General features: G+C 37.4%; 1 protein-coding gene across 2 annotated transcripts in view; it reads left to right on the top strand.

Moving 5' to 3' along the window:
• Positions 1-22403, top strand: part of AHI1 (Abelson helper integration site 1) — a 72797-nt gene that overhangs the window by 40691 nt on the left and 9703 nt on the right. For both annotated transcript variants that reach the window (XM_026705536.2, XM_087940600.1), the window contains one exon: positions 16495-16553. In XM_026705536.2, coding sequence (XP_026561321.1) covers positions 16495-16553 — 59 coding nt within the window. The remainder of the gene's footprint in view (positions 1-16494; positions 16554-22403) is intronic.

The following is a 22403-nucleotide window of genomic DNA, read 5'->3' on the forward strand; positions in this document are numbered from 1 at the left end:
TTTTCTGATGGTCTTCCATTCAAATCCAAACCAGGTTAAACCCTTCTTATCTTTTTCCAAGATCAGCCAAGGTGCTGCTTTATGCTATTTCTAGACTTGCCTTCAGTAAACTAATCACATTAACATTGTTTTCTCCGTCCTGGGGGAAAAAAAAAACACCTGGAAATGCTTTTATCTTCTTAGGGCTGCTGAGGGAAATTCAGGTAAACATTCATTCAGAGCTTGCTGCCTAGGGGGAGCTGAGTTTTGTACCCAAGAAAATGACGGAATCTCACTTTGTTAAAAGGGCACCTAAAAGTGCTTCACAAAGGAAAACCTGATGAATGGTGTGATTGCAAAAAACAGCAAGAAAGCTATAAAGTTGTCTGCTCATTCTTGCTTTTAAAAACACGTCCCAGAACACACAATTCCTGATGGAACTCTCTGTTCAAGATATGTACTGTTGGTATGCGTTTTTCATGGAAAAAACCACAACTATGACATCACACTAGGTTTGTATTCTTTGCATTTAAAAGATTGTGCTTCAAAATTTTCCCTCTGATTGATAATCTCTTAAAAGTGACAATGCAAATGTCAGAATAGTATAACTTTTTTTTAAAAAATGTTGGCTTATTGTGTTTACAATGAAATCAAGACTGCACAGATTCCTCCATTAAGTGTTCTTTGTTATAAATTACTTCTAGGCATGTTAATTAAAAATATTTAGCTGAAAAGTATAGAAATGCTGAACGCATTAGCTGCAAAACTTTGAAGATTCCAAAGCTTTATCATGAGAAAACTCCTATTTATGTGAAATTGGTATATGTTAGGATAATTACCGCTGTGCCTTTGGGATAAAGGAAGTACTCTCAGCCAAATTATACAAGGGTGTGGATTAAATCAAGCATTACTTTTCTACTTGGCATTGATCTCTGTAGATTGCAAAACCAAGGTATGACGTAGTATTGTGCAAATAACTTGCCAAAATATGTTCCTAGCTTTTTTTTCATTATACAGAAAATAAGAGGGAGAGGAATCTTAATTCAGTTTTGTAAAAAAGATTTAGTAGAATTCAATTCAATTGATATTTTAGGACCTTTTAAACAAGGTTACAGTCAATATGAATTTACATTATGAAATCCTTGAAATAATCAAGAAAAAAAAATACAAGTTTAGTTTTAAATCAAGTTTCAATTGCACATGTTATGAATAAGGATGCATTTTAAGTGATTATGTGAAATGATAAAGTATGGAAGTATGATCTAAAATCTTTGTTCGTTAGAATTGAGCATTACAATTTTAAAGAAACAAGATAGATTTTTGGATGGATTTCCCAGAACGTTAACAGTTATTTGGTAGGCAAAATGTTGGTCGTCTGCACAATTAGGCTTACATGGATGTGTTCTATTGAATTGAGTGAGATTATTTCTGATTACATATGGGGATCAGGATTTGAAAAAAAAGCATCTAAGTGATCACAAAGTAGTTTCTGGAACCTTGAAATGAAACTTGATGTTTAGATTAGTACAAATCCTGGCCAAGTAAATGAATGTTGCACTTTGATGCAGTAGTTTCCTGATTATGAAAAACGGCAGGAAAGGATTAAAATCCTAGCGAGATAGTAGTTTTCCAATTCTGGTTAGGGCCAACTTTTCTCCATTCATAGGAGAGTAAATTGTCCTCATCAGTTGCATGGATTAACTAATCCAAATTTGATTGGGAGGCTTGGGACACAAGAATGTGAGCACGCTGTTAGTTACCTCAGGTTGGCTTATTCTCCGATGTGAAGCATCTAAATATTATAAATATACTTCCTGCTCTGCAGTTTGATAAGATATTATAAGTGCTGAACAGGTCTATAGATTCATGTATTTAGATTTGTTGTTGTTGTTAACAGGGTTAAGCAGTGCCTGTAGGCCTGTGGGGGTCTGGATGGGGAACAACAGCTGAACCCATCCATTTGGTTATCATCTCTAGTTCTGGATGGGGTTGGGTTACCACAGACAGACTCAGTAGGTTCTTCTAGATTAAAAGAGCAGGTGGCAGTCGTGGCTAGGAGGGCCTTTGCGAAGTTCATGTTATGCACCAGTTGCACCCTTATTTGGATTAGGAGGCCCTGTACACATTCACTAAGACCATGGTCATCTCTCAATAGTATTATTACAATGTACTCTCCATGGGGCTACCCTTGAAGAGTAATTGGAAGATGGTCCAGAATGCAGTGGTATGGACACTTCTGAAGGTCCTAACGTGGCATATACATAACACCAGTGTATGAACTGTATTGGTTACCAGTCTGCTTCCGGGTCCAATTCAAGGTCTTGATCATTACCTTTAAAGCCCTTTATGGCATGGGTCCAGAGTATCTGGGGAGCTGTCTCAGCCAAATGGGATTATCCTGCTCTACTTGTTCCAGCAGAAAGGCCTCGTTGCAGAGCCTATTAATGATTTTCACCCAGCTTGAATCCCGATAGGAGTGCTTTTTGCTGGAGGTGGTTGATGGAGTAAGAGGACCTCACCACTGTGCCACTCCTATCTATAAATCCTAATGATTAAAGTAATGATCTGGATAAGTGGCATCTTAACAGAATGGAAATGTGAATAGGCAGTTCTCTATTTTGAGAGTTCTCTTATTCAGTGACAATGGTGATTGTGTATCTCAAAAAGCAGATGACGCAGCTTACGATGTATTAATATGTATGGGCATTTTATTCAGTGATATAGCTTCTCTGTTAGCGGTCGGAACAGTGCATAATCAAATGGGCCATCAAGGCTTATAAATAAAGAAAGGGGCAGAGTTCCAGTCTTTGAAATAAAATGGCATCAAAGTGAAATAGAGGTAATATTAGTAAAGGTTTACAAAGGGCAGTGTTGGAAAATGTAGTGAACTCTGGGTTAATGTTACCACTGAATCACTATGAAAATCAGGTGGCCAGGCAAAAAACTATAGAGGCCTACCAGATCTCAACCACCGCCACCTCTATCCTCTATGTACACTGAGAGCACATGCACCAAGACAAATTCCTTGTGTGTCCAATCACACTTGGCCAATAAAGAATTCTATCTACCCCATGGAATCTAAAACTTCTGTAAGTCTGAATGGATAGGCTAGCTGTCAACTTTCCCCCCTTACTTCCTATGGCATCTGATTCTTGGATACTGTCTGCAGTTTTCTTGGCAAGGATTTTCAGAACTGTTTTGCCATCATCTCTTTCCTAACAGGAAAGACTTCATACCCAAGGCTGGACTCACAGTTTCCCAATTTCTAGCCTGATTTCTTAAGCATTATGCCAAATGTGCTCTGTAAAAATAATCTGAATCAAGTTGCAGGTTTGTAATACAATAGGGGATATTCCTTTACAAACTACATTTTTTTTAGAATATCTATGGGTGTACCCAGATTGTCACATATATCATGAAATAGCTATTCAATATGTACATTTAGGTCTTACAATAATAATGTGATGAGCTTTTGATCTCCACAGAGAAGAAATTCTGCTAGATCATATAAGCTGCTTGCAGAAATTCCAGCCTATGAGATACCTTAATAGAGCTTGCTATTGTGCATTAAATGTCTTTGCCTGGACTTTTAGATAGTTGTCTGCTCTTTCAGAAGGTGTGGAATCCCATTGAGAACAGAACATTCTTACCAGTTCTTATGACTAGAAACCACCGCCTACCAGTTTTTGGTCAAATTCAATTTTAGTTTATTTACCTTCCACTCAACTTTGTGTCCAGGAACTGATCCACATGCACAGCTTATCTTGTATAAGATGGTACTGAGAAATAGAGCTGTGCCTAGCTCCCAAAGGTCCTATTGCCATCAATGATTTCAACCGCTTTCTCCCATTACTTTCTGAGATTGGATTGGAAACAAGGATCCCAGCTCATGAAAACAATCCAAATGGGTGTAGTGATTGGCATTATCAAAAACTGCCAAGAGATTAAGAGGATCAACAGGCCCTCATCTCCCTCTGTTTCTCATGCAGGAATTCATGAATGCAAAAGGGCAGTGTTATCAGTTTAAGATTTTGGGGAAGGTTGGTTGTTCACCTTCTAAATCCAAATAATGGAACTTCTGATTGAAGGAATTTTACTTGAGTAGATATGATAAATGCTTTATTTAAGTTTATGCTTTATTCTCTGTATGGTACTTATGCTTTTTATTTCATCTTTTTTTAAATTGGAATTTTCTCCCATTTTTTTGTCAGTAAGACATGGGAATAGAGATTAATGGGATGGTTTAAATGGGAAATACATCAGATAAAGGCATCTTTAGGTGGAAACAATAGCAACTACACTAAAGTAGGAAGGAGAGTCAGGGAACTTAAACCCAGAGGATTGCAACAGCATTGCAAGACTTCCATGGGCATAAAGATTTATTGATTGCAGAGAAGGCTGGGCAGAAGGAGCAAGAATGCACATCAACAGTATGTTTCTTAATGCTTGAGACTGTCTTGTTTAGTTCATGCTCACATGTAGTCCCAGTTCAAAGAGATTTTTGAGTGAGAAAGTAATATCCTGATGGATCATGTTCCCTCCTACCTCATCTTAACAATTCCACAGATATTGCAGAGAAAAGCCAAGTGTTAATGAGCAAATGCTAAATGCTCATAAGATTTGCGTTTGGTTGCTTAGCAACTGTTCAAACTTATGATGGACCGAACCCTCCCCAAAATATTTTTTATCCAGATTCAAAGTTCAGATGGATGCCTGCCCCCAGTCATGTGACCACATTTTGGACACTGAGTAACTGGTCCTCATTTAAGGCCCTTTACAGTGTTCCTCAGACAAATGACTTCAGTTTATATTTGTTTATATTTTTACATTTAATTTCCAGCAAAAAAGAAATGCCATTGCAGACAGTGGGCTCACTTTACGATCATGATGATTTGCTGACAACCACTGCAAAAAATTTATAAAATCAGCTCGGTCACATGGATGACCTACTTAATGACCAGCTAATTTACAGTTCTAAATTGAGGATTACATTTACAAGTGGATTGGAGCGCTCATAAGTGTAAGAGCATGAGAAATATAACAACTAAATGGATGAGAAAAACGCATTGCAAAGGTGGATGGGTATCACTACAACTTCTTATTCCTCTACCAAGGCGGGGGTGGGGGGGAGTGTCAATTACCATTAGTTAATAATCAAGTTATGAACTGCTCAGCACCAGTACTAAACTGTTTAAAATTCGGTCTGTTTAAATGCAAGCTTAATAGCACCATGCTGAATTAGTTACTTATCTGGCAGAGGTTTTTTGTTGTTCCTCTGTTCCTTTTATCCCCACAATAATAAAACCACTTTGAGGTCTGAGACATAGTCACCCAGTAAGGCTAAATGTGAGCTTGAATCTCAGCCTTCTGGATACAAATTGATACCTTAACCATTTAAAGTGTTTTGAATTCTTTTCAGTGTGGAAAGAAATGTGCTTCTACCTTCTCTATGGTAGAAGATATTTTTCCCCTTAAATCTTTTTTTTTTCCAAAGTTAAAATTTTGAAACTTTTTTCAAAATTAAAGCATAATCCCATTCACTAGGAATATCTGTAAACAATATATTGTTTTCTTCTACTTCCATTAAACCACCACCACCTTTCCTGATTCAGAACTTTTTTCTCCTATCTATCTATCTTATCTGTCTGTCTGTCTGTCTGTCTGTCTGTCTATCTATCTATCTATCTATTGACATGATTAAGTGGAACATGGGAAAATAGGAAATATCACAATCATCTTGCTGTCATTTAAACAAGATATTAAATTAATTATGATTGAAAATTTTAAAATGATCTGAATTGTGAACAGATTCCCATAGCATAAAAAGTGTGACATTATCAATGGACTATCAATCCCAGCCTTACTTGGTGCTAGATATATCTTCATAAACCTGCCTTCTGACCAAAAGTTTTCCTATGGCTAAGATTCTCTTCAAACGCTTCTTCCTACCCTCATCTCCCAAATCCCTCTTTGTGATGACCCTGGGTATGGCACAAAGGCAACACAGTCAGATAATCAGTAGGAGTCCCTTAATAAAGGGATTAAGTCCAATTTTGCCCCCAATGTCCTGGTTACCTTCTGGGCTGGAGAAAAACTCCCAGGAACAGCCTTTGGCTGCAGAGAATCAAGTCCAAAAGGTCATCAACAAAAACTGTAACTATAAGTCCAATCAAGGTAATTAGTCCAGCAGGGCAAGAGAAGGAATTTCAGACATGAAGGAACGGCAGTAATTCAACACCGTTGGGAGGATGCCAGAAACACAAATAACCAAAATCAGCACAAGATAAAGTCACATTTGTTTCTAGCAGACACCGCACTCAGCTTGCATCTCTTTTAAACTCTCATTCCCAGGTGTGGCTAATAAAGGAAATCAGGGCCCTTTCCTCCCCCATAAGCCACGCAACCCATGTTTCTCTCTTCTCCGTTCCTCCCTGCATGCCCTAGGATGAAGAGGGGGTGGGCCTGGGTCTTCCTCGGAACTCCCTCTCCCTTGTTCTACCTCTTCCCTGCTCTGCCCAGCTGGATTTTGCCCTTCCCCAGTTTCCTCCACAGCCAACAGAGCCACACTCCCACTCCCTGTCAGCTGTTTGTCTTCCTCCTTGGATTCAAACTCCAACAGGGGCATGACCAGGGGTGGGTTTCTACTGGTTCTGTCCACCTCTGTAGAACCGGTAGCTCTGAAGAACAGCAGACATACAACTGGTTCTATGTCTGCTGGTGTTTTTGCCCACCCGCCCACCTGGGCTCTTACCTGACCTTTTTTTCCTGATTTTTTTCAACTTCAGCTGCCGTGCGAGGCACAGCTGCAGTTAAAAAAGCAGGAAAAGGGGGCATTTTGAAAGGCTGCTTCTCTGCACACAGCATGCTGATGACGATTTACAGGCACGTGCCGGCAGCGTGCAGGGAAGCACATCATAAAACACCGAACCTTGTAAATGACCAAACTGGTAGTTAACCCTGTCGGATCCCACCCCTGGGCATGACACTCTTTCCGTTGTGTCCCCCCACCCACCCATCATCCAATGTTCAGACTGGAAGGAGGTACCCCAGCCGTGTATCTGGAAGAGCATGTGAGCACAAACTCTATATGAGAATGAATAAATAAATTCTGCGAAACATTGTGATATATCTGCCATTGAGGGAAGGAAATGAAATGTCAGTCCCAGACCATTTTCTATTATATATGTGATTCTACAAGATTTTCAAACAAATGAAAAAATGCAATGGCCTTTCCATAAGATAACTAAGTAATTATTAAATGGGTGTGTTAGTTGGTAAATGTATTTGATTCTAATCTCTAATTAAAATTCTGGCTTTAGTTGCTTTTATATTTGATGTAACAGGTCTTACTTCATAATAGCTTGGAGCTCTGCATTCTGTTCCTCTCTGTCTCCCCTCCCTTTATCCAATTTAGTAACCAAAATATTCAACTTCCATGGCTGAAATTTTTAAAAACCAATACATGTTATTTGTCCCATTATACATATTGGGAAATTTGGGAAGGATTTTCAATACGTGCTTTTTCATTAGCTGCCCCTATGCTGTGGCCTTATCTCCCCGCTTCCATTTACAACATGCAGCAACTCTGCCTGCCTTTAGAAAAAACATTAAGACCTGTCTTTCCCCCCAGGTGTTTAGGTCCAGCTGAGTAGTCTCTCCTGTTGTTTAATTGTCATGTTTAGTTACATTTTATGTATTAGGTAGCTTTTTTAATGCTTGTGGCTATTTTTTGTTATTTTTGTTTATTGTTTGTTTTTGATGCATACCATGATGAGTCACATATGCTTAAGTTGGGCAGCCTTATAAATCCAATAAATACATCCATAAAATGTATTGATCTTAACTAAAATAGCATATGCTTAGCACCCAAACCGCAGCCTCTTATTATTTGGTGCTGCATTACATATTGAATCCCTTTTTTTCTTTTTCTTTCTATTGATCCCTATTCTTGAGCAATGTCTGTGTCAGATTGCTTCACTGTGCAGTGACCCATTCAGGGTCCAGATTTTCTTCTATGGCACTAGTGTGCTATTAATCATTGCCCACTGTCCTTGCTATTATCAAAACCTGTGATAAAGGCCTAGATCTTGACGTGGTCCAGTTTTCCATTAAATAAAACCTTGATTTCCCCAAATTGCAAATGCATCACACTGTTGTACTCAGATGAATCAGTCTTTGATGAGATTTACCATTCATGCTTGCAAATGATTTGAAGGCCCTCCCAGTGTGCATCATTCAAAAACCGTATCCTTGAAAAGGGCGAGGCCAAGGAACAGCATTGGAATTGGGTATAGTTTGCTCAGGATTCCAGTGGAACATCTATTGCAAGGGTCTTCAAATTTGGCAAGTTTAAGACTTGTGGACTTCAACTCCCAGAATTCCTGAGCTAACATGACCCGAGGTGGAATTCTGGGAGTTGAAAGTCCACAAGTCTTAAAGCTATCAAGTTTGAAGACCCCTGATCTATTCAAATACGGATTGGAAAGGCTTTGTGCTAGAATTTAAACATCTGTTGTTTGGAAGGAAAGCAGCAGCAGAAACTTGCAAGCAAGGATGTTGCTCCAACTCTGTTGTTCTTGTTATCATCTTTAACATCTGAAAGAAAAATAACAGGCTTTTGTAAATATATGTTCATGTTTTGTAACTTCCATAGTCAAGACAATATGCAGGAATGGTTTAATATTAGAACAGCAGCATCCTGTGAATAATATATGAAAGATTCTATATAATACAGCCATATACTATGCATTGAACAAATTGTTATCAAGAAATCCCTTGAGTTAGAATATTTCCTTCAGCCAAATTAAATGAGCCCGCCTGCCTGCCTGCCTGCCTGTCTATATATAGCTATCTATTTATTCCAGGAAGAACTAGTGTTGAATATTGCAGCTCAGATATGTAGTTCAATACACGGGAATTATGTCTATTGAAATTAAATTATTGTATATGATTTGTTACATTGTTGTTGTTTTGAAATCATTATGTTAAGCAGAATCTGCCCTAGTTAGCCTACTCAGACATTGTGTAGCTATAGGCCAGAGGTCTCCAAACTTGGCAACTTTGAGACTTGTGGACTTCAACTCCCAGAATTCTCCAGCCAGCATAGACAATGGTCAAGAAAATTATACAGTTATACACAAATGTCTGAATTGAGGCTTTACATCACATTATATTTAAGTTCTTTTCTGGGTGGCCCTTCAGCCAAGCAGTTGCTCAGTTGTCACAACCCTACATGATCATTTACTCCTTGATTATTGGCCTCAAAAATGATGAACATTGTTTACAGAAAGACCTGTTCCTGCAATATTGACAATGCCAATCCCATTTCTCCTCTCAATTTATACTCTGCAGATAATAGATGAATGAAGAACATCTTGCTATTTTTTTAAAAAGGGATTGTGGATTCTAGCCTGCCTTAGGCACAAACTCAGGTGGTAGTCTTTCAGCCCTAGGACGAAGGCAAGGGCAAACCACTTCCGAAAACATTGTCAAAGTTTCCAGGACTTGTCCAGGCAATTACCAGGTTTTTGTGAACTCTGACTTAAGGGCACCCAAAGAAAAATAATTCCCCAAAGCCAGTTTTGGCTGTTAAAAATTGTTCTCTATTTTAGCTAGATTTTGGAGCAAAGTTCTAAAAGGTTGAAGATGGCACCTGCTGAAGCTCTGACTTCCTTTATGCTTGCCATAAAGTAAAACAAAAATATACGGTGTATATATGGTGCTTCTGTCTTAAGAGAATTGTTCTGGCAGTGCCTCTCTCTCTTGCTTCTTTGTATTTGTGGATAGAAGGGAGAACTTTGATATAAGGACAGTCTATCCTTACAAAGCACAATCTCTTGCAATAAGATGTGGGTTTTCTTCACCTTACTTGAATTTCCCCATTCTGTGCCGCACTTAAATACCAAACTATGATATTTGCACCCATGTGCACCGAAACTATGCACATTACACATATTACAGTAGGTCCCTGATATAGTTTGGGATTAACAGTGTTTCCGGAAGTGAGACTGTTAAAGACCCCTCCCTTCTAAACTACAGGTGGATTGACCTGCCAGATCTCTTTGAATTTCTCACTGGAACATCACTAGTTGGAGCTGCATTCAAGAAGTAAACGCTTAGAAAAATCAAAGCGTAGAAAGCCTCTAAGCACATTCTTATCCTGTGAACTAATTTTCAGTCCCTGAAATGAACTATGCTTATTGTCTTTCCATAAGTGTCTACACCTGGAAACCCCAAACTGTCCAATTTAAGTGGAAAAAAAATGATTTAATAGTTGCTACTGTTCAAGAAATGGAATTGCAAATACTTACTGATCTATTGCACATTGCCCAGAAATCATCCACTAGATCCCAATCTGTTTTCTGCCCACCCCAGCTCCAGGCTATTCTCTTTAAAATACATTGGATTGTGCAGTTTTTCCCAGCTGACTCCTGACAGATGTACTGTACTGGCTTGCTCAGATCTTGTTGATTTCAGTTTATCTGTAATAATCATGACATCTGTTGCTTGGCAGAATTGTTTTTATATATAAAAGAAAACTTCTGTATCTTGTGGATGGAAATTTAATGCTTTTCCCCCCTTGCAACTCATGCTTGTTTCCTCCACGTCCACGTACCACATTGTTTTTTGCTTTTGAAACTTTCTCTTTTTCGAGATTTCACCATCAATATGGGATCATTAGAATACATGCACATCGTAAAATATCTATATGTACATTACATAAACTTATGTTACATAAATTTATACATACATAGTAAAATACATGTACATTAATTAATTCACAAGTGTAGCATTTTAGTGGCATAGTAGTTAATACCTAGGTATTAATACCTAGTGTACAGTTTAGCCATTTAGTAATCTTAAGCTTTTAAGTATTATTATACATTTTCTGTTTTCTATTTTAGTTTGTTTTCTATTTTAGTTTGATCTTGTTTTAAATTGTGTAACCCACTTAGACATATTTCTTTTACCTTATGAGTTTGGTAACTCCTTACAAAACTCTAAAAATTGAAAGTAAATATATATCTAAATCTCCATCCCACATAAGAGTAATATCACCACTGGCATTTCTTATACATTTACCTATTAAATAACCAAAGAGAAATTATATATCCTCATTCAATAACGAATAATTTCCTGAAGATCTTCAGATATATACCATTCCTGTCACATAACCAATTTTCAGTTCCATATTTAAACAAAACATTTACTTTCTACATACATCTTTTGAATAGGGTAACTATAACAATATGTTTCCCTTGTCAAGTACATTGTCAAGTTAAATAAGTTGCACAGCCACTCTATAAGCAAATCACAATAATGAAACTTTTTTTTCTAGTTCCACCATCTACATCTGCAGCCTAGCTATTTTTCTGCAGTTGTGACATTTATGTTTTCTTCTTCATCAATAGTTTCAATTCCAGTATTCAACATTCTTCCATTATAATACAAGTCTCTTAAATAGTCCTGCTGACATTTCCTTATCCGAGCTTTATCCCAAATTATATCATTGGGTTTTTTTTTCATTCCATTCACTGTCCTGGGACTCGTTGTTTAGCCCTCTTCACACATATTCAGAACCATGTTTATTTCTTACAATATCATTCTGTATCTTTTTCTTTTAATCTTAGCCATTTCTTTTTTCTCTTTCACTATTCTTTGCATTTTTTCTTTTTCTCAGGCTATACATTATCCAATGCATTTCATTATGTTTTGTGTGCATTTTTTTCTAACCCACTAATCATCCTTTTTCACACATCAGATGTGTATAACTCCACATACTTCTGTGGTTGTGGCATCAGCAAGAACTTGTTACTTTTATTCAAATTACAAAAGCAGTGTTACACTATGCTTCTGTATGTGTATGTGTGTGTGTGTGTGTGTGTGTGTGAGAGAGAGAGAGAGAGAGAGAGACAGACTTGGGGTAGAAATTGTAATAAATGACACGATGTTGGTGCTGTTTCAATCAATGTTATCCCCCAACTAGACAGGAAGTTGAGTAGTGGCAACTAGGCTTCTTTTCTTTGAAGTGTTTCACTGTGTTCTTTGAAGTGTTTCACCTAGTTGCTTATCCAAGTAGCATCTTCAGTCTGAGAAAATTGGCTAGGAGACCCCATATATGTCCTCCAGGGTAATTTCATTTCTCACCTAATCTGAATAGACTCGTTAGGTGATAAGCTGAGAGTCATTAAGGTATCCTTGCTCCAAATCCTTCTCTTAGTTGGGTTGTTAAGTGTGAACCTGTGAAATGGACTTGATTTTCCTGAAAGAGTAGCATTAAAAAATAGGGAACAGGTTGGGACTAAGGTATGCAACTATTGAGGGAAAATGTTCATTTTAGCATAAATGGATTCCTTCACTCCTCTTCAAAACATCTATCTTCTTTGTCCAAAATGGTGAAAACTACGGTCCTCAAAAGAGTGTCCTTTTTCTTTTAAGTGAAGCTGATGATTTTGATACTGACACGTTGCTTTTCTTCCTCTTGTGTAAAGGCTGCTTGGCTTCAGAGGTGGTATTCAGCAGCTTCTGACCAGTTCTGGACAACCAGTAGCGGAAATTTTGAGTAGTTCAGAATACCACCTCTGATTGGCCCTACCCCCACCTTTTTTCTTCCTCCCGAGTCCCAGCTGATCGGCTGGGTCTTCTTTTGTTGCCCTGCACAGGAGTTGGAAAGCAGGTTAGTGGGGTGGGAAAGAATGGGGATTTTACAGTACCTTTCCCCTGGAGTGGGGTGGGAATGGAGATTTTGTAGTATCCTTCCCCTGCCACACCCACCAAGCCACACCCACAGAACCGGTAGTAAAAAAAATTGAATCCCATCACTGCTTGGCTTCTCCAGTGTAGGGTTCTAAGCACACCTTACCTCACAGTACTGTATAAACTACATTATGTTTCTTATGTTTTGGTGTAGAATCTTTAGCAAGGAGAAGCCTCTGTTTTATTGGGGTCTAGGACAACTTGCCAGGGCCATCTCACCCCACCCAACTAGCCACAGGACAACTCTCTGTAATCAACTAGCTGTGGGATAACCCGCCATGGACAATTCCATGCGGGATAACTCAACATGATGCAATGTTATCTACCACTATCCTTCGACATTATTTCCATTGAATTAAATGGAAATAATGTCAAAGAAATAGTGGCTGATAATATTTATCACATTGAGCTCACCTGCAAAGAATTGTCTGTGGCGAGTTGTCCCATGGTGAGTTGGCTATGGTAAGATGGTCATGGCGAATTGAGAAACATGTATGATAGAAAACCTAATATCTAGATTCTAGAACATGTATTGCAAGCTACTCCCATGATGAACTTGTAAGTCTGTGAGCAAGTTCTTTGAGGTGATGCCATGTAATTACATATATATCTTCCAGTATATATCTTAAGATATTTGTGAGGAAATTTCTTATGAGGGTGACTAATACCACTGGCTTAGGTAGGGAAAATGCAGATGGAGAGTTTGCAAGCTTTCCCATGGATCCCTGCCAATGCACCTGAATAATCTCAACCTAAAAACTCCCATCAGTTGAGAAACAAGGCAACTAATGAGCTGATATCACCCACAGTGTTTAATTGAAGGATGTCCATACAGATGTTAGCAAATACCGAACTACTGAATATGGAGCTACCTGAATGTAGATTTGAATGAACAGGAAACTTACTTTAAAATAAATTTGTCTGAGGTTTTGCCTTGCTTTGTTTGCAGAGGTTTTTTTAATCAGTTGTTTCTATTTTTTTAACCCAGGATTTTATGTTATGTTTCATAATACCCATTTAATACCCTAACATACCAGTGTCATATACATTCAGTTACATCTGAGCTGCCTATCTGTTAAAACTGCTAATTGTGCTTGATGAAAAGACCATCATGAACAAGGGCATGATATCTTGAAAGGAGAGAATAACATATGATAGTCTAAACATTAAAGTATTAAAGGGCAGTGGTGGAATATTCCCATCTGATCTGTTAATTTCAGATCATTGGGTGAAGATAAGAAACCACAGAGCAGGTTGAGACCTGTATATCTAAATCACTATCTCCTTCTGTATTTGTACTTGGACATCATTGCATGATAGCCAAGCTGCTACTCTACAGATATTTTGAACTTCATCTCCCAGGATCTCTTCCCCAATTGGCTGGGGCTGGTAGAATTAAAATCCAAAACAGTATAGGCAGCAGCTGGCCTGACTCCACACTACAGCCATTACAAGAGGCTATGGAATGTGGGTGGAATGTTAATCTATATAGAATACCGGTGTCAAACTCACTGCGTCATGTTGCCGTCATGTGACATTCCGTGACATTTTTCCCCTTCATGGAGCTGGGAGTGGCCTGCGCGTGACGCATCCCGCCCATGGGCCACCAGTTTGACACCCCTGATATAGAATGAGACCCCAAAGCAGCACTTTCCATTGGTAGAGTACAGATTAAAACTCCAGGCCTTCTTGTTCAGGCAACGCTGTTTATTACATTTTCTCTTCGATCTGTTGAATATTGATTAGTGTTAAAGTGTTTAGTTATTTGATTGTTTTTCATTGTTAGCCTTACTCAACCAGATGCTATCGGAATGTGCTGAACTTTTAACTCATGACTTTACACTAAGTCGTTTCACTTGCTATTGGGTTTTATTTTAGAAATCACCAGTAAGGCCCAGGTGTTGTTTTTTTTAAATCAATTTAGTTTTTAACTAAAGCAAAATGTCAGACATGATTATCCAAGTTCTGCTACTCTGCGTTTGTAACCTTTCCAGGACCAAGAGGCCCTTGAGACTGTGGCTCATGCCCTTGTTACTACCTTCTCATTAAACTACTGCAGTACTTGGGAACATCCTTTAAAAATAACCCCAAAGTAGCAGCTAGCATGAAAGATGGTTGCTTATCTGTGGACAAGTGCCAACCTCTTTACCATAATAACACCTTCACTGTAGGAGCTGAATAAATTGCCAACAAAGTTCCAGGCTAAGTTCAAGTTGCTGGTTTTTACCCACACAACTAAGACAGTATTGCTTGGATCTTCACTACCTTTTAAACTATTTGCTTGCACAAGGGAGTCTTTGTGGATCGTCACTTCCGGAGAGAGGGAACTGGGTGCCTGGAGAATGACACTTTCCCAAAGCCCCTCCCTGCCAATATATAGGAAGGCTGTCAAAATAGTATTCTTTGGGGAAGAAAGTTGAGTAGTGAATTTCAATATTTTATTGATTATTGTGTTTACATAGTTAGCTGAATGTCTGTGGCACGGGTGTCAAACTCGAGGCGTCACATTGCTATCACGTGATGTTTCTTTTTTTCCTTTTGCAGAGCTGGGGTGGGCGTGGCCTGCGTGTGACGCATCCAGCCTAGGCCACTAGTTTGATACCCCTGGTCTATGGAGATTCTCAATCATCCATAGGTCGTGGATGTCCCAAAGGGGCTTTTTCCAAAAAGCAACTGGACTTTTTGGGGTTCTTTTTTTTTTCCTTTGAAAACATTTCACTTCTCATCCAAGAAGCTTCTTTGGGGAACTGAAGAAGCTTCTTGGATGAGTAGTGAAACGTTTTCAAAAGAAAAAAAGAACAAGTCCAAGTTGCCTTTTGGAAGAAGCACTTTTGAGACATACAATTGGCTATTTAGAATCAAGTGAGGCATATTCATGATTGCAAATAAGCAATTGGGAGGGCACTACTTTGGGGGATATTGCTCCTTGACAATATGTGTAATTTTTTTTGGTCTCTCATTATTATCTCCACTGCTGAGATTAATGTATCTGTTCTTCTCAGGACACCGGTACTATTGAATCTAGTTCTTTGACAGTCCTCAAATCACTACACAACTCAAATCACTTCACAATAGTTTTTCTGGGTTTCCTAAACTGACCTTTGGAAATGATTTTGGGACAAAAGATTCTCCATTTTTAAAAAATGTGTCTTTAAGGATGCCTTCTTCCTTAGAGATATATAGTTACCAGTTGGACACAAAAAAAGCACCCTGCCTTATTGAAAAGGTTTGTGAGCTTAATAGCCACTAGAATAATAAATGCAAAGGGCTGTTAAATGAGCAATGTACTCTACGTGGCTGGAATTAAAGAGCAAGACGAATGGAGCCAGGATGTCATATGATCAAAGAGAATACATTGAATTGCTTATACTTGTCCTTTAAGATAAAATGAGTACTCCGGTGCAATCTTGAAGTGGGTATGTAGAATGAATTCCCACTGGACCAAACAAGAAATGATGAGTGATGAATTTAGCAACAAGGAAAAGAAGCTATATTTTTAAGTAATACTACGTGGGGATTTTCTTGTGCCATTTCCCCAAATCATTTGAGTGGAAATACTGGATTAGCTAACCTGGTGTCAGGTCTATTAGATAAACTCTCCAACTGTTCCTGACTGAAGTATGTAGAGATGGGAGCGAAAGCAGATGGTTTTTATTTAAGATTTTGTGTAATGTCTCACTCGCAAGTTTTTAAATAAAAGCATTGATTTAACAGTAAGGGGATAACAAGCAAAAGTTTCACAGTTTTATCTTTTCACAGGCAGTTTCATCCCAATAGGAAATGCTTTCAGCCAAACACCATCAGCCGGACTACACTTGGTAAGTAGAAGAATTGTACCTCCTTTCTGCAGAAAAAATATATATATTAAACTTTACAAAAAATAATCTTCAAAGATTACCACTGAACAAAAGCTTTCTTCCACTTGCCTTCAATTACAAAGACTTCCCTCCAGAAAAGCTGTCTGCTTTCCATAATAACAAAATCAAAGAATGAACAATACAATATTCTCTTTCTCTGTAATTCATTTTAATTAGATAAACAGTGATGGCAAATTCTCCATCTTTATTTTAAAACGAAATACAGACTTGTGAAGAATAGGTCAAAAAGGAAAAAAATTAAATGGCATATTAACTGCAGTTTGAGATGAGAAGATAATTTAATTTTTGCTAATTTATTAACTTAAGCCCAGGTGCTTTTGTTGTTGTTAGTGTTTGGAGAAATCATAAGGAGACTGATTAAAAAAGAGAGAAACATTCATTTATTATATGCAACAGATTATTAGGTTGTGTTCACATTTTTAGGTTTCCTTTGTTGGATTTTCTCACCTGAAAAGCAAAGAAAATGTGGAGGTTCTTTGAAAATGCTTATCTCCCATTGCATACTGTTGCCAAGACTCATTCAAACCTGCAAAAAATACTTTAATTTCTTATGGCTTGAACATTTGTAGCAATCTTGAATAATCATAGAAAGAAGTCTGACTGGAAGAAGTGTGAGAGCTGTCTCCCCGATCTCTCAGTTTTTCTTATATTGCCATTTCCTATTTTACAGCCTCTGTCTCCCAAGGCTTGATCTGAGATTTTTAAAAGTAGCAGGTTGAAACTACAACTTGAGTTCTCTCTGGAAGTTTTTGTTAAATAGCTAGTCTTTCAGTATAGATAGGTAGGGTGTAAAAAAGATGGTTGTCGTAAGCATGATACACAAACATACTAGTAGTTTAAAAGTGGGTTGAGCATTAAAGATAAAAAGGAGAATGGAAAAGAAGAAAATTTAAAAATTAATTTTTAAAGAAGTCTCTGTCAGTGGTTTAAACCTGGCTTCTCTAGGAGGGAGCTTAATAAAAGAGATGTAAGTGGCAAATGGTAAAAAAAAAAACCATAACAACCGATCCAGCAGGAAGAAAAAAATGAATTTGTAAATAAACATCACTATTCCAATTTTTGGCATTGGGGGAGGGGTGTTATAAAAACAAAAGATTGCAGTTGCAGCAGTTTCATCAAAGCCCTACTTGGATATTAAATAATTTAAATTGATTTACAACTTAGAGTACTTTATAAAACATATTTGATTGTCTTTTCAAGTGGGGTAGCCTTATAAATCTCTAAAATTAATTAAGTCTCCCCTGGATGTTGGCTACCTTATAGTATTCCTTTGCAAACCAGAAATTCCATAGATACTATGTGATAGTTCATTTTCTTGTATATCTCTGTTTATCCTTGACTTTATCCTTCACATAATTCTTTGTATAAATAAATGATTGTAGCTGAAAATCAGTATATACATATGCAATGTTTAATTGACTTTCCGGAATCCTGGATTAAAGCGTGTTTAGATTTATAAACTGGGGGGGCGGAGGGTGAAAATGGGATGAAATTGTTCTGTATCGAACTACAGTGGTTCACAAAACTGTATAGCAACAGTTCTCATACATCAGTGCAGAAATCCGTTGTGCTATTTATTACTTTTTTCTTTTTAATTGAAGTGATCTGATTTTTCTTCTAATAGTATGCAAATTAACATCTATTAAAGTCAGAAGGATGTTTTCTGATTAAAGAAAAACGGATTGAAATAGTTGTGCAGCCTGACTAATTTTAGCTGTTGAATTATTTAATCTGCTTTTCAATTCATCTTTTTTAAAAATGAAATTCCTATAAGCTTTGTTACAGCAGCTGTGTTTGCATTTCATGTATGTATGTTTGTACATTACAGATTTCAATAAAGTACAGTCTGGCACAGTTTTTCCTCTAGGCAGATTATAGATTCCGATGCTCATTAAATCTTTGAAAGACTAGAATCAAATAAGGATCACAGTTATCTGAAAACTCAGGAAAGCAGCAGCACTACCTCTTATAGTAATTTAATTATTCACATTATAGACCAGAGTTTTGTTATTCCTTAACATTTGAATTATCACCACTTTTTTTTCTTTTCTGTTTCAAATATAAACAGAACGTTTCAGTATAAATTGATAGTATTGGTAAGGCTTCTGATTCTGTAAAGAGCCTTCCTCCTCCTCCTGTTTATGCTTCCCATACTGGTTCAGAATATATCAAGGATCCTTTTTATTTTTTTATTTTTTTTTTTACCCCACCTTTATTATTTTTATAAATTACTCAAGACAACAAACATACTTAGTATTTCTTCCTCCTTCAACCCTGTGAAGTGGGTTAATGTGAGAGAGAATGACAGGTCCAAAGTCATCCAGCCAACTTTTCATACCTAAGGCAGGACTAGAACTCACATTCTCCGGTTTCTAGCCTGATGCCTTAACTACTAGATCAAACTGGTTTTAAATTTCCCCTCCAAACTTTTAGAATAGGGGCAGAGGCAAGGGACAGTCAGTGGTGGGTGCGTTTCTCCACCTTTAAAAGCAGGAGTATTCCGAGCAGAAGAATATTTAGGAAATGCCACACAGTATTTTGCATCAAATCTCTTTTTCTCATAACTTGGATCTTTTTTTCACTGCACTGTTCAGCATGAAACATAACATTAATCAATTTAGCTGACTCTCATGTCAAGTTATTTTATTAACTGCAGAAGTTATAATGAGTATGTTCATATGACAAGCTAAGCCATATTGAGAACTAATCATGGTAACCCTCTTATCCATCACTTTGGAACCAAATGGCATGGTGTACTGTGGTTTGCTGGTTTATCCACAGTGTAGTTGTTACTCGAAACAGTTCAGTTTGCTGAGCAACAGGGAAGCTGCAGACATAGATAACTATTAAGCCTTTCTTTGTCAGGATTTTATCCTAAGGCAGGGGTGTCAAACTCAAGTCATCACAGCGGTGTCACGCGACGTATCGGGACTTTCCCCCCCCACTTTGCTAAACCGGGTATGGGCGTGGCCACATGATGCATCTGGCCTGCAGGCTGCGAATTTGATAGCCCTGTCCTAAGGAGTAAAAGACTAGGAGCCTTAGATAAATTTAAGTACTTTTAGGTATATTAACTGATGCCATTTTATACTCTTGAAGCAAAGAGACTTGGAGTGGTCAATAATGACTAGTCCCAATAACTGGGCAGCTTTGAGTTCCTTTAAGATCACCTGGTGAGTTATTTACGTGTAGTTCTCACCAGACTGCATGTTGTGCAAACACATTCAATAATAAACATAGGTGGAATTAACACATTAGTACCTCAGATTGAGTTCAGCCCTTCCTTGCCCCAATAATGTTTTATTCAGTTTAGTAAATGCCTTCAAGAAAGGAGAAGAAACAATTTAATATTAGCAATTACATCTAGCTCCATCTAGACCTTCAGGCACACTTTTTGCCATCTCCAAATCAGAAAAAAACAAACTTATTTTAGAATACATTCAAAACTTAAAAGATTGTAATTTTTTTGTATTTTTAAACTCAATCAGGATAATAAAGGAAAAGAAATAAAAGATGGGAATAGTTGATTTTGAAGTGAATTTTTTTTATACTGAAGTTAAATATCTTCCCTTGAATTTTCTCCCTTTAATTGCCAAATAATTTACCTTTTCATCACATTATACGTGTAGTGATATGCACAGTCTTATGGACTTGTCCATTAGTGGTAAAATTAACACATCGAAATGATGTAAAACTCTATATACAGTGCTGTAATATGAGAAGCAAGTAACACTTATAACAAACAGTGTGGGGTAAAGCAACAAAATACCAGCCTGTATGTAAGAACAATTACCAAGAAGGAATTTGCAAAAGAAAAGCAAAACCTAGGAATTTGTACAACGTATCTTAAAACTTGCTTTAACAATTGGCTGATGTAAAGATTGGGAAATAAAAATCAATTACCTATCATGATATCCATTACAATAGAAACTTTTGTGCAGCAAAATACATGTTAGCATCTCAATGAAAACAATGCTGAAATATCTTTTTGTTGTTGTTTTGTTTTACATTTAAGTGTAGATCCAAGATTCCCCCCCCCCAAAATAAATCTTCCAGATGTTTTGCAGTTCAGTTCTAGTAATTCCCAACTGAAGTAAATGTTGATTTGAATCTGAGTATCTTCTACTAAAACACGTTTTGTTCAGAATAATTTCTTATTTCCATCCTCCAAAACCTAGCAAATTGCTATTTTTGTAGTGCGTGACATTTTCATAGCAAATTTCTCCCCAAAGCCATAAGAAAGTGTTTTTTTATTGATTTCTGCAGGCTCAAATTTTAAGGGCTTCCCTTGCATAAAACCACAAAATATGAAAATGGCATGCACCAGCCTACTGCATCCATTCAAATTGGATTGTTGTTTTCATCCAATTCCAACAAAAGTAACTTTAAAAATATAGAGATGTTATAACTATTTGTTCATTTCCTGTCCTATGGAGAACAGATCCCCTGCCATTTGGTGATGGTGGATGGGGCTTGTGAGCATTGAAGTCCAGAGGGCTACAGGTTGCCCATCCCTGTACTTTGGACAAAATGTATGGAAGATTCAATGTGTGGAGCAAAGCTTCACATGAGATCGAAGATGGAATTCTGCTCAGTATAACTTAAGATAACACATATTCACAATGGCATGCAAACCTGTGCATCTCTTTTATATCCTACAATGCAAGATTGTGTCTGAGATTTGAGGCAGATTTTAATCCATTACAAAAGAGTCCATACTTCTTTCTTAGTACAATGTTGGGCAGGAAAGCACATATTCCTTTAAGAGGAAGCTCTTTGGAGCCACATTTTAATAACCCTTTAACTTAACACAACATCTGGGTGCATTCAAAATATCCCAAGGCATGCTGAAGCTTTAAATCTGTTATTTCCTAAAGCTTACCTCAGCTCATGGTTGTTTGATGGAGCTTTTTGGAGAGCTCATAACTATCATCTTTTTGAAAGAATTATAATGAGAATAGCAGAAATAATTATCACATTGACTCATCCCAGAGTAACAAGAGTCACTCCTTCCCTTTGGGTTAAATTCACTGCCTCTTCAATGTTGCCGTTCTGCAAATATTTGTATTATGGAAAAAGCAAAGAAGAGGCTCTAAATTTTCTTGTCATGGCGGCTTTGAGATGATAATGTGGTAAATTAGATGGTTCTGTGGTCTAGGGCTGTTGTAGATGCATTTGTGACAAATCTGTGTGTTTACACCCAGAACCAGTTTTTGTTTAGAAATGAAGGAGTAGTAGTTGTAGAGCAGACATTGTGTAACGTTTTCCTATTGTTTCCAATACAAGAACAAGCTAAGGGTGTTTTAAACAAAATGTTTTTCAAACAACAGTCAAAACAATAAAAAGGGAGAATAAATGGCTGAAAGGAAAACTAGAAATACTAAATCAACCAAACAAACACATAGTGTTCTAGTCTAATATCTGGAGAATGAATTGGGTCTTTGAGACTCATCTAAAAGAGGGCAGGATCTGGGCTATTCTGGTCTCTGGCGGGATGCGATATCACCGGGCGGATGCCATGTCAGAAAAAGCACATCTCCTGGGTCCATCAGATGGCATTCCTTGATAGATGGAATCTGAAGCGTGCCGATTCTGTCAAATCAGGGGAAAGATGGTTCCTTAAATAACGGTCTTGTGCCATGAAAGGCTTTATATATTGCAATCATTAAATGATTTGGTGGAAATTAGTTACTGTAAATAGGATGCTGCTAATACTCTTGATCCCATTTACATGCATATGTTATCTAAATTAAAATATCTTTTAGTAATTTGTCAATATTAAATAATTTT

This window comes from Pseudonaja textilis, chromosome 1 (assembly GCF_049901715.1).
Source record: "Pseudonaja textilis isolate UNSWEBS1 chromosome 1, rPseTex1.2, whole genome shotgun sequence".
Classification (NCBI taxonomy): Eukaryota; Metazoa; Chordata; class Lepidosauria; order Squamata; family Elapidae; genus Pseudonaja; species Pseudonaja textilis.